The sequence below is a fragment of the Neofelis nebulosa genome, chromosome 6, assembly GCF_028018385.1.
Source record: "Neofelis nebulosa isolate mNeoNeb1 chromosome 6, mNeoNeb1.pri, whole genome shotgun sequence".
Lineage (NCBI taxonomy): Eukaryota > Metazoa > Chordata > Mammalia > Carnivora > Felidae > Neofelis > Neofelis nebulosa.
Genome location: NC_080787.1, coordinates 4,416,762 through 4,429,324, shown reverse-complemented (window position 1 = coordinate 4,429,324; position 12,563 = coordinate 4,416,762). Strand labels below are relative to the sequence as shown.

The following is a 12,563-nucleotide window of genomic DNA, read 5'->3' as shown; positions in this document are numbered from 1 at the left end:
GGAATAGAAGGATGAATTAAAAATGGAGCAGGAAAGGGGTGCCTGGGTGTCTCAGTCGGTTAAGCATCCACCTTCGGCTCAGGTCATGATCTCACGATTAGTGGATTTGAGCACAATGTCTTGAGCCCCACCTCAGTCTCTATGCTGCCAGCTCAGAGCCTGGAGCCTGCTTCAGATTCTGTGTTTCCCTCCCTGCCCCTCCCTCACTTGTGCTCGCTTTCTCTTTCTCTCTCTCTCTCTCTCAAAAATAAATAACCACTAAAAAAAAAAAAAAGAATAGAGCAGGAAAAGAAGCTCAGCTGACATTTCAAGTCTCTAGTACAAGATGTGCACACCTAACTAGTTGGAGCCCACTAGATTGGAGGCATTCCACACACAGCAAGCAGCTCTGGAAGGAGCACACAATGGATTTATCAAGGGGTGTGAGAGTGAAGTGACTGAGGCCTTCGTGCTGATGGGAAATTTTTGGCTTGAGGTCATAGTCTATTTAATGATAAAGGTGTAGAAATCACAAACTAAGATGGTGCAGTTGGATGGCAGACAAAGTGGTACTAGAACAGATCGTATATAAACAGGAAGATCAACCACCCAAGTGTCCTCAAGGAACAGAGTGCATTGGGGGAACTTCTGGAAAGCAATGAAGTTTCTAACTTAGAAAAGGTATCTCAGTGTTGCCTTTGAACAGAGGAGGACGTTTCTAACTGTGGGGAGAATTCAATGAAATCACAAGAGCCTGGAAAGTAGGAAAATCAGTTCAAACGTTATCACCACTTGCAAGGATAGAAACTTGGAGGACTCTCATCACAATGGGCTACTTACTTCTTACAGAAAAAGATTTTTGGCATTACCCTCTTGAAGGCCTCCTTCATATCTTTATTTCTAAGGCTGTAGATAAGGGGGTTCAACATGGGTGTAATGATCCCATAGAAGAGGGAAACCATCTTTCCCCAGTCCTTAGAGGTGGATGAAGGTGGTTGTAGATACATGTAGATGGCTGTCCCAAAAAAGAGAGCGACCACAACCATGTGGGACCCACATGTCCCAAAAGCTTTTTGTCGTCCTTCTGCTGACCTGATTCTCAACACTGCTTGAGCTATAAAGCCATAGGAAATGAGGATCAATGTCACTGGAATTAGCAGAATTAATACACTAAAGAAAAAGAGCTCAGACTCAATGGGCTTTGTGTCAGCACACGACAACTTGAGAAGGGCAGGCACCTCACAGAAAAAGTGGTCCACTTCCTGGTGACCACAGCGTGGCATGTTAAGGGTCAAGGAAGACTGCAACACTGAATTACCAAAGCCAGTGAACCACGAGAAGGCTACCACCCTTACGCAGAACCAATGATTCATAATAACTACATAGTGCAGGGGTTTGCAGACTGCCACATATCTGTCAAAGGACATGACAGCCAGGAGGAGACACTCAGTAGCTCCCAGGGCCAGGAAGATGATGAGCTGTGCCACACAGCCACCGTAGCTGATGGTCTTTTTGTTGCGACAAATATTTGTCAACATATGAGGGACTGTGCTTGTGGTATAGCACAGATCTAAGATGGAGAGATTAGTGAGGAAGAAATACATGGGTGTATGAAGTTTGGGATCCAGAATGCACACCATCATGATGGACACATTGCCAAAGATGGTGAATGTATATGATATTAATAGAAGCACAAACAGGGGCATTTGTAGCCAGGGCCTGTCTGAGAAGCCAAGTAGTATAAACTCTCTTGCGGAGCTCTCATTAGCCCAATTCATGATGACTCATTTATATTTCTTCCTAAAAACTTAAAAAAGAAAAGTAGTAGATAATTATTGAATACTCTTATTGAAACTGAAATAACTTAGATTAATTATAATGAATGATTCAACACCAAACATAATTGATAGTAATCATAAGCTACTATAAATTTATAGTTTGTGAAATATAATATGATTCTCTTAAATTAAAAATAGAACTACCCTATGACCCAGCAATAGCACTGCTAGGAATTTACCCAAGGGATACAGGAGTACTGATGCATAGGGGCACATATACACCAATGTTTATAGCAGCACCTTCAACAATAGCCAAATTATGGAAGGAGCCTGAATGTCTATCAACTGATGAATAGATAAAGAAGACGTGGTTTATATATACAATGGAATACTACTTGGCGATGAGAAAGAATGAAATCTGGCCATTTGTAGCAATGTGGATGGAACTGGAGGGTATTATGCTAAGTGAAATAAGTCAGGCGGAGAAAGACAGATACCATATGTTTTCACTCCTATGTGGATCCTGAGAAACTTAATAGAAGACTATGGGGAAAGGGAAGAGGGGGGAAAGTTACAAACAGAGAGGGAGGGAGGCAAACCATAAAAGACTCTCAAATACAGTGAGCAAACTGAGGGTTGATGGGGGGTTGGGGAGAGGGAAAAGTGGGTGATGGGCATTGGGAGGGAACTTGGTGTGAGCACTGGGGGTAGTATGGAAGCCAATTAACAATAAATTATATATATAGTACAAATATATATAAATATAAACATTGTTGTGTTTTAGCATATTGTCTGTCTTAGCAGCTATGTTTAACTTACTTTATGAAGTAAATCATTACTTTTGAATGACAAAGTATATAAACTTATGTACATGGAGCACAGACAATTGTAAATGCCTAAGACATTTCAATTTTTCTCTGTTTTGTTACATGTACACAAAGTATCTTCAGGTGTCCATTATATTCTGTTGTACAATATAGTGATTGTCACTTCCACACATGAGCTCATCAAAACGGGTGCACTCCTTAGTCCTCATATCAGATTATCACCTGATTAATCATTGCTTCACTGACATGTGGCAGACACGAGAAAATCCACATTTTATTGCTGTTATGACTCAGTGAGCACGAATACCCTGCATACCCAGTAGTGGTGAAGCCAAGACTCAAAGCCAGGACCTAAAGGCCATTCTTTTTTCTATGCCGTATATCCCCCCGAGTATACAGAGAACACAGCAAGACTGATTGCAGACCACATGGCAGTGCTTATATGCCAACAGAACAGCAAGAATGAAATAGTCAAGTTGATTTTCCTCAGTGTATGGAGGTTATCAGTTAAGTAGTGATAGAATCCAAGTGCACCTAAGTTTCTCAATCCACCCTGTGTTTTTAAATGCAGGGTCTTTAATAGGACTTACAGCATTGAAATTTATAAGCATAAACATAGTGCTGCTAGACAGAGAACAGGGCACTGTAAAGGAGGGTAACGTGGGAAGGAGAGACCTACCTCACACTGGGTGGAACAGCTTTTACAGCAGGAGAAGCACAGGCCACTGTGCACCTGCAGCAGCTTGAAGAGAGAAGGTGTGAAGAATTTAACTCCTTCCATTATATGTGGGTTAAATTTCAGCGTTTTAGCTACAGATGCACATTATTCCTTGGTAAATAACACCTTCAGTGGAAAAATGCAAGAGGAAATGAGATTTGACTTTTGTTTGGTTTACATGTAAAGTTGAATTTTTCTCAGGAAAAATTATGATACATAAAGATAAAAGATAAATGCAAGATGGAAAAAAATGTGTGGTGATTATGGCAAAAATGATGACTATCTTAAAACATACAGAATTGTTATATAATAATTATGAGACAAGACCAGAAATCCAATTAAAAGTGAGCAATTGACTTAAATGAGCAATTGAGGAAGAAAAAAAATAAAGCAAATTTAAAAAGAGAAAAGATATATGATTTTTCTATCAATAAGAAACAGAAGTCGGGGCGCCTGGGTGGCGCAGTCGGTTAAGCGTCCGACTTCAGCCAGGTCACGATCTCGCGGTCCGTGAGTTCGAGCCCCGCGTCAGGCTCTGGGCTGATGGCTCGGAGCCTGGAGCCTGTTTCCGATTCTGTGTCTCCCTCTCTCTCTGCCCCTCCCCCGTTCATGCTCTGTCTCTCTCTGTCCCAAAAATAAATAAAAAACGTTTAAAAAAAAAAAAAAAAGAAACAGAAGTCAAAATAACCAGGAAATGTCACATGTCTAATCATTTGGTAAAGTTAGAAGAAATCACCTTTAAAAGTTAGCTGTTAGGAACACAGTCTCTGGATGTACCACCTGCCTGCATTTATTCTGAGCTGTGTGATTATGAGTGCAGTGTGAACATCCTTGCGCCACATTTAGAACAAATCGCTCTACTGATAGTGAGAGGTCCGGTGAAGTCAAATGAGGCAGTCCACACGTAAGAAGTCAGGACGGTGCTGGGGACAGCAAGCTTCACTGAGTGTGAGTTTCTCATCACTTGGAGTATCACTGAAATCCATCATTAACACTAATCATTAACGTCATGATGGGCCATTGTCTCGGCTTGGCGCGGATAGCAGAAGAACAGACAACCAAATTACTGTTGGTTGTGCCAGTGCTTATTGTAAGTTCATAATTTTATAATGTGAAATTATTAAACATATATGTCACTTTCTCTTTGCTTCTACCATAATACTGAGAACATAGTTTCCAGTAAATGGAAGTCAAGTCAATGGTTAATAGCAGGTACTGGCTTACCTGAAGGGTATGGGCCATAAGAGGACTCTACTCAGCAGCTGTATCTTCTCCAATTTTCACGTGTTCTTCTCTACTCACGTGTCATATGTCAGTGTGATCTGCTCATTCCAATTGCTCTTTTCCATTATCAGAAAAATGGACTCACCTCTTGACAAGCACACATTCATTTTGCTGTCATCTTACCTCTTTCCTATTCATATATCCTGCAGTAATCAAAAGAAACCTTAAATGCCACTAATTCATTCTTTCTTTCTTTCTTTCTTTCTTTCTTTCTTTCTTTCTTTCTTTCTTTGCTTAAAAACATCCTACTGACAGTTCTAATGCATGGAGATAAGATGGTCAAAGGTGCATTCTGAAGGATGAAATGATAACCAAGGTTGTTTGAATCACTGAAAATAGTTGACATCTATTTTAAGATTCCTAGGAAACAAACTGAACAGTGATTACTTAGCCAGAGACAAGGACATGGGTGAAGTGAGCAAGGGACATCACTTAGAGTCCTGCTGCACTCGACACTCACCTTCCTTCCAAGTGTCAGAGAGATACCCCTGTCTTTCTGTGTGCATGTTTCAGAGAAGGTTGATAAATGCAGAGCCTCTTTAAGCTGTCAACCCTTGTGACATTCTTATTCAATGACCTGTTCCCCACAGATTGGAATGATATTAGCACGGAACCTGGGCTGCATAATGAACAGAGAACATAAGAACATTCCTTAGGATGAAATAAAAATGGATTATAGTATGTGTTCAGTCACTGGGGCATATGTTTGATTGACACTGGCTCTGCTCCCACATTCCTAGCAGAGTTTACAGTGGGAAGCTGATTTCATAGATATCTACAACATCAGCAAAGCCCTTTAAGAAAGGGCTACCCATTCCCACAGTGCCTTGTCCTCTGTCTTGGCCCTAGGGATTCCAGGGTCCCTCCAGTTTAATTGGTCATTGTGTCCAGAGAGGAAATAATGAACTCTATTCCCAACTGCACTGGCAGGGTAACACAGGCACACAGGTGGTTCACAAATATTAAAGCTAGGGGGAAGATGCTAGTCATGAAACTTAAACCACAAATAATGAGTTTAGAGATGTTTACTCAGGACAGCACAAGGCTAAATGAACTTATAGCCCAAATTCCATTAAATGGTCTCATGGTCAAAGAGTGGGCCCACACTTAGTGTTTATGGAAAGAAGTGTTCCTATTGTTCCTTGAAATTTGTATGCAGGTGTTTAGACTACACCTGCTAGGGATATGCAGCTTAAATAATTGTATCAAACAAATTCAACACATGTAAATTTTCATCTTGAAGTTTAAGGTTGGCATGAATTCGCCAGGGCAGAGCTAGTAGAAATGATGGGGGATTGCAACAGAATAGATTTTGAGGATAAGTTGATTTCTGCAATTAATAATTTAATATGTGCCCACCTAAGATTTTGGAAAAATAAAGAAAAATGAAATTGCATTGAGCACCAGCTTATATATACCCTAAAATCACTTGCTAGGATTTTACTATATTTATTTTCACTTATTATATACTCTTATATGCATTTCAGGTGTATAATATAGTAATTCAATAATTCCGTACATTACTAAGCACTCTGCAGGATCATTGTATTCTTTTTTTTTTAATTTCTTTTAATGTTTACTTATTCTCGAGAGAGAGACAGAGACAGAGTGTGAATGGAGGAGGGTCAGAGAGAGAGGGAGACACAGAATCTGAAGCAGGCTCCAGGCTGTGAGCTGTCAGCACAGAGCCCGATGCAGGGCTCGAACTCACAAACTGTGAGGTCACGACCTGAGCTGAAGTCGGACGCTAACCGATTGAGCCACCCAGGTGCCCCAGGATCATTGTCTTCTTAATCCCCTTTTCCTATTTCATCCATACTTCCCACCATCTCCCCCTGGTAACCAATAGGTTGGTCTCTATAGTTAAGAGGCCGCTTCTTGGTTTTCCTCTCTTCCTCCCCCCCCTTAAATTCATTTTTTTTTTGTTTCTTAAATTCCACATATGAATGAAATCATATGGCATTTGTCTTTCTTAGACTGGCTTATTTCACTTAGCATTATACTCTTTAGCTCCATCCATGTTGTTGCAAATAACAAGATTTCTTTCTTTTTGATTCCTGAGTAATATTCTATTATATATAAATATCACTTCTTTATCCATTCATTAGTTCAAAGACACTTGGGCTGTTTACATAGTTGGCTAGTGTTGATAATGCTGCTGTAAATACTGGGGTGCCTGTGCCCCGGCAAATCTGTATTTTTTTATCCTTTGGGTAAATACCAGGCAGAGCAATTGCTGAATTGTTGTGTAGTTCTATTTGTAACTTTTTGAGGAATGTCTGTACTATTACTCAGAGCGCCTGCACCAGTTTGCATTCCCACCAACAGTGCAAGAGGGTTCCCCTTTCTCCACATCCTCACCAACATTTATTGTTGCCTGAGTGGTTAATTTTAGCCATTCTGACAGGTGTGGGGTGGTATCTCATCATGGTTTTGATTTGCATTTCCCTGATGATAAGTGATTTTGAGCATCTTTTCTTCTTAATTTGAAATTTATTGTCAAATTGGTTTCCATACAACACCCAGTGCTCATCCCAAAAGGTGCCCTCAATATCCATCACCCACCCTCCCCTCCCTCCCACCCCCAATCAACCCTCAGTTTGTTCTCAGTTTTTAAAAGTCTCTTATGCTTTGGCTCTCTCCCTCTTTAACCTCTTTTTTTTCTTCCCCTCCCCCCATGGTCTTCTGTTAAGTTTCTCAGGATCCACACAGGAGTGAAAACATATGGTATCTGTCTTTCTCTGTATGGCTTATTTCACTTACCATCACACTCTCCAGTTCCATCCACGTTGCTACAAAATGCCGTATTTCATTCTTTCTCATTGCCATGTAGTATCCCATTGTGTATATAAACCACAATTTCTTTATCCATTCATCAGTTGATGGACATTTAGGCCCTTTCCATAATTTGGCTATTGTTGAAAGTGCTGCTGTAAACATTGGAGTACAAGTGCCCCTATGCATCAGCACTCCTGTATCCCTTAGGTAAATTATTAGCAGTACTATTGCTGGGTCATAGGGTAGATCTATTTTTAATTTTTTGAGAAAGCTCCACACTGCTTTCCAGAGTGGCTGCACCAGTTTGCATTCCTACCAACAGTGCAAGAGGGTTCCCGTTTCTCCCACATCCTCTCCAGCATCTATAGTCTCCTGATTTGTTCATTTTAGCTACTCTGACTGGCGTGGGGAACTATCTGAGTGTGGTTTCGATTTGTATTTCCCTGATGAGGAGCGACGTTGAGCATCTTTTCATGTGCCTGTTGGCCATCTGGAAGTCTTCTTTAGAAAAGTGACTATTCATGTTTCCTGCCCATTTCTACACTGGATTATTTGTTTTTCGGGTGTGGAGTTTGATGAGTTCTTTATAGATTTTGGATACTAGCCTTTGTCTGACATGTCATTTGCAAATATCTTTTCCCATTCCGTTGGTTGTCTTTTAGTTTTGTTGGTTGTTTCCTTTGAAGTGCAGAAACTTTTTATCTTGATGAGGTCCCAATAGTTCATTTTGCTTTTAATTCCCTTGCCTTTGGAGATGTGTCAAGTAAAAAATTACTGCAGCTGAGGTCAGAGAGGTTCTTTCCTGCTTTCTCCTCTAGGGTTTTGAATGTTTCCTGTCTCACATTCAGGTCCTTCATCCATTTTGAGTTTATTTTTGTGAATGGTGTAAGAAAGTGGTCTAGTTTTATTCTTCTGCATGTTGCTGTGTAGTTCTGCCAGCACCATTTATTAAAGAGACTGTCTTTTTTCCATTAGATATTCTTTCCTGCTTTGTCAAAGATTAGTTGGCCATACTGTTGTGGGTCTAGTTCTGGGGTTTCTATTCTATTCCATTGGTCTATGTGTCTGTTTTTGTGCCAATACCATGCTGTCTTGATGATGACAGCTTTGTAGTAGAGACTAAAGTCTGGGATTGTGATACCTCCCACTTTGGGCTTCTTCTTCAATATTACTTCGGCTATTTGGGGTCTTTTGTGGTTCCATACAAATTTTAGGATTGCTTGTTCTAGATTTGAGAAGACTGCTGGTGCAATTTTTTTTTATTTATTATTATTATTATTTTTAAATTTTTTAACGTTTATTTATTTTTGAGACAGAGAGAGACAGAGCATGAACGGGGGAGGGGCAGAGAGAGGGAGACACAGAATCTGAAACAGGCTCCAGGCTCTGAGCCATCAGCCCAGAGCCTGACGCGGGGCTCGAACTCACGGACCGCGAGATCGTGACCTGAGCTGAAGTCGGATGCTTAACCGACTGAGCCACCCAGGCGCCCCACTGCTGGTGCAATTTTGATTGGGATTGCATTGAATGTGTAGATAGCTTTGGGTGGTATTGACATTTTGACGATATTTATTCTTCCAATCCATGAGCATGGAATGTTTTTCCATTTCTTTCTATCTTCTTCAATTTCCTTCATAAGCTTTCTATATTTTTCAGCATACAGATCTTTTACATCTTTGGTTAGGTTTATTCTTAGGTATTTTATGATTCTTGGTGCAATTGTGAATGAGGTCTGTTTATTTATTTGTTTTTCTTGCTTTATTATTATGTATAAAAATGCAACTGATTTCTGTTCATTGATTTTGTATCCTATGACTTTGCTGAATTCATGTATCAGTTCGAGTAGACTTTATGTTGTCTATTGGGTTTTCTATGTATAATATGTCATCTGCAAAAAGTGAAAGCTTGACTTCATCACTGCCAATTTGGATGCCTTTGATTTCCTTTTGTTGTCTGATTGCTGATGCTAGAAACCCCAACCCTATGTTAAACAACAGTGGTGAAAGTGGACATCCCTGTCTTGTTCCTGATCTCAGGGAGAAAGCTCTCAGTTTTTCCCCATTGAGGATGATATTAGCTGTGGGTTTTTCATAAATGGCTTTTGTGATGTTTAAGTATGTTCTTCTATCCCGACTTTCTTGAGGGTTTTTTATTACGAAACGTTGTTGAATTTTGTCACATGTTTTTCTGCAACAATTGAAAGGATCATATGGTTTTTTTCTTTTATTAATGTGATGTATCACATTGATTGATTTGCAAATGTTGAACCAGCCCTTCAGCCCAGGAATAAATCCCACTTGATCATGGTGAATAATTCTTTTTATATGCTGTTGAATTCGATTTGCTAGTAACTTTTTGAGAATTTTTGCATTGATATTCATCAGGAATATTGGCCTGTAGTTCTCTTTTTTTGCTGGGTCTCTGTCTGGTTTGAGAATCAAAGTAATGCTGGCTTCATAGGATGAGTCTGGAACTTTTCCTTTCCTTCTATTTTTTGGAACACTTGAGAAGGATAAGTATTATCTCTGATTTAAATGTCTGATAGAATTCCCCAGGGAAGCCATCTGGTCCTGGACTCTTATTTGTTGGGAGATTTTTGATAACCGATTCAATTTCTTCGCTGGTTATGGGTCTGTTCAAGCTTTCTATTTCCTCCTGATTGAGTTTTGGAAGAGTGTGGGTGTTTAGGAATTTGTCCATTTCTTCCAGGTTGTCCAATTTGTTGGCATATAATTTTTCATAGTATTCCCTGATAATTGTTTGTATCTCTGAGGGATTGGTTGTAATAATTCCATTTTCATTCATGATTTTATCTATTTGGGTCATCTCCCTTTTCTTTTTGAGAAGCCTGGCTAGAGGTTTGTCAATTTTGTTTATTTTTTCAAAAAACCAACTCTTGGTTTCGTTGATCTGTTCTACAGTTTTTTTAGATTCTATATTGTTTATTTCTGCCCTGATCCTTAATATTTCTCTTCTTCTGCTGGGTTTGGGGTGCCTTTGCTGTTCTGCTTCTATTTCCTTTAGATGTGCTGTTAGATTTTGTATTTGGGATATTTCTTGTTTCTTGATATAGTCCTAGATTCCAATGTATTTTCCTCTCAGGACTGCCTTCGCTGCATCCCAAAGCATTTGGATTGTTGTAGTTTCATTTTCATTTGTTTCCATATATTTTTAAATTTCTTCTCTAATTGCCTGGTTGACCCATTCATTCTTTAGTAGGGTGTTCTTTAACCTCCATGCTTTTGGAGGTTTTCCAGACTTTTTCCTGTGGTTGATTCAAAGCTTCATAGCATTGTGGTCTGAAAGTATGCATGGTATGATTTCAATTCTTGTATACTTATGAAGGGCTGTTTTGTGACCCAGTATGTGATCTATCTTGGAGAATGTTCCATGTGCACTCGAGAAGAAAGTATATTCTGTTGCTTTGGGATGCAGAGTTCTAAATATATCTGTCAAGTCCATCTGATCCAATGTATCATTCAGGGCCCTTGTTTCTTTATTGACCGTGTGTCTAGTTGATCTATCCATTTCTGTAAGTGGAGTGTTAAAGTCCCCTGCAATTACCACATTCTTATCAATAAGGTTGCTTATGTTTGTGAGTAATTGTTTTATATATTTGGGGGCTCCTGTATTTGGTGCATAGACATTTATAATTGTAGCTCTTCCTGATGGATAGACCCTGTGATTATTATATAATGCCCTTCTTCATCTCTTGTTACAGCCTTTAATTTAAAGTCTACTTTGTCTGATATAAGTATGGCTACTCCAGCTTTCTTTTGACTTCCAGTGGCATGATAGATAGTTCTCCATCCCCTCACTCTCAAAATGAAGGTGTCCTCAGGTCTAAAATGAGTCTCTTGTAGACAGCAAATAGATGGGTCTTGTTTTTTTATCCATTCTGATACCCTATGTCTTTTGGTTGGCGCATTTAGTCCATTTACATTGTTATTATAGAAAGATATGGGTTTAGAGTCATTGTGATGTACGTAGGTTTCATGCTTGTAGCTTGCATCTCTGGTACTTTGTCTCACAGGATCCCCCTTAGGATCTCTTTTAGGCTGGTTTAGTGGTGATGAATTCCTTCAGTTTCTGTTTGTTTGGGAAGACCTTTATCTCTCCTTGTATTTTGAATGATAGGCTTGCTAGATAAAGGATTCTCAGCTGCATATTTTTTCTTTTCATCACATTGAAGATTTCCTGCCATTCTTTTCTGGCCTGCAAATTTCAGGAGATAGATCCATCACTATTCTTATAGGTCTCCCTTTATATGTTAGAGCATGTTTATCCCTAGATGCTTTCAGAATTTTCTCTTTATCCTTGTATTTTGCCAGTTTCACTATGATATGTCATGCAGAAGATTGATTCAAGTTACATCTGAAGGGAGTTTTCTGTGCCTCTTGGATTTCAATGTCTTTTTCCTTCCCCAGATCAGGGAAGTTCTTGACTATGATTTGTTCAAGTCCACCTTCAGCCCCTTTCTCTCTCTTTTCCTCCTTTGAATCCCTATTATAAGGATATTGTTCCGTTTGATTGCATCACATAATTCTCTAATTCTCCCCTCATACTCCTGGATTATTTTTTATTTCTCTTTTTATCAGCTTCCTGTTTTTCCATAATTTTATCTTCTAGTTCACCTATTCTCTCCTCTGCCTGTTCAATCCAAGCTGTGGTCGCCTCCATTTTATTTTGCACCTCATTTATAGCATTTTTTTTTAATTTATTTATTTATTTATTTATTTATTTATTTATTTATTTATTTATTTTTTAATATATGAAATTTACTGTCAAATTGGTTTCCATACAACACCCAGTGCTCATCCCAAAAGGTGCCCTCCTCAATACCCATCACCCACCCTGCCCTCCCTCCCACCCCCCATCAACCCTCAGTTTGTTCTCAGTTTTTAACAGTCTCTTATGCTTTGGCTCTCTCCCACTCTAACCTCTTTTTTTTTTTTTTTTTCCCTTCCCCTACCCCATGGGTTTCTGTTACGTTTCTCAGGATCCACATAAGAGTGAAACCATATGGTATCTGTCTTTCTCTGTATGGCTTATTTCACTTAGCATCAAACTCTCCAGTTCCATCCACGTTGCTACAAAAGGCCATATTTCATTTTTTCTCATTGCCACGTAGTATTCCATTGTGTATATAAACCACAATTTCTTTATCCATTCATCAGTTGATGGACATTTAGGCTCTTT

The 12,563-nt window shown here is 39.3% G+C and overlaps 1 protein-coding gene across 1 annotated transcript; it reads right to left on the bottom strand.

Annotated features, from left to right (window-relative positions):
* Nucleotides 1-815: 815 nt before the first annotated feature.
* On the bottom strand, nucleotides 816-1,757 carry LOC131515523 (putative olfactory receptor 2B3). Its single transcript, XM_058736228.1, has one exon. It carries the CDS (start codon nucleotides 1,755-1,757, stop codon nucleotides 816-818), a length of 942 nt encoding a protein of 313 aa, XP_058592211.1.
* Between the last annotated feature and the right edge of the window lie 10,806 nt (nucleotides 1,758-12,563).

Bases quoted from the DNA above. Each gene is read 5' to 3' on its own strand.
- LOC131515523 (XM_058736228.1), bottom strand. From the start codon at position 1,757: ATGAATTGGGCTAATGAGAGCTCCGCAAGAGAGTTTATACTACTTGGC.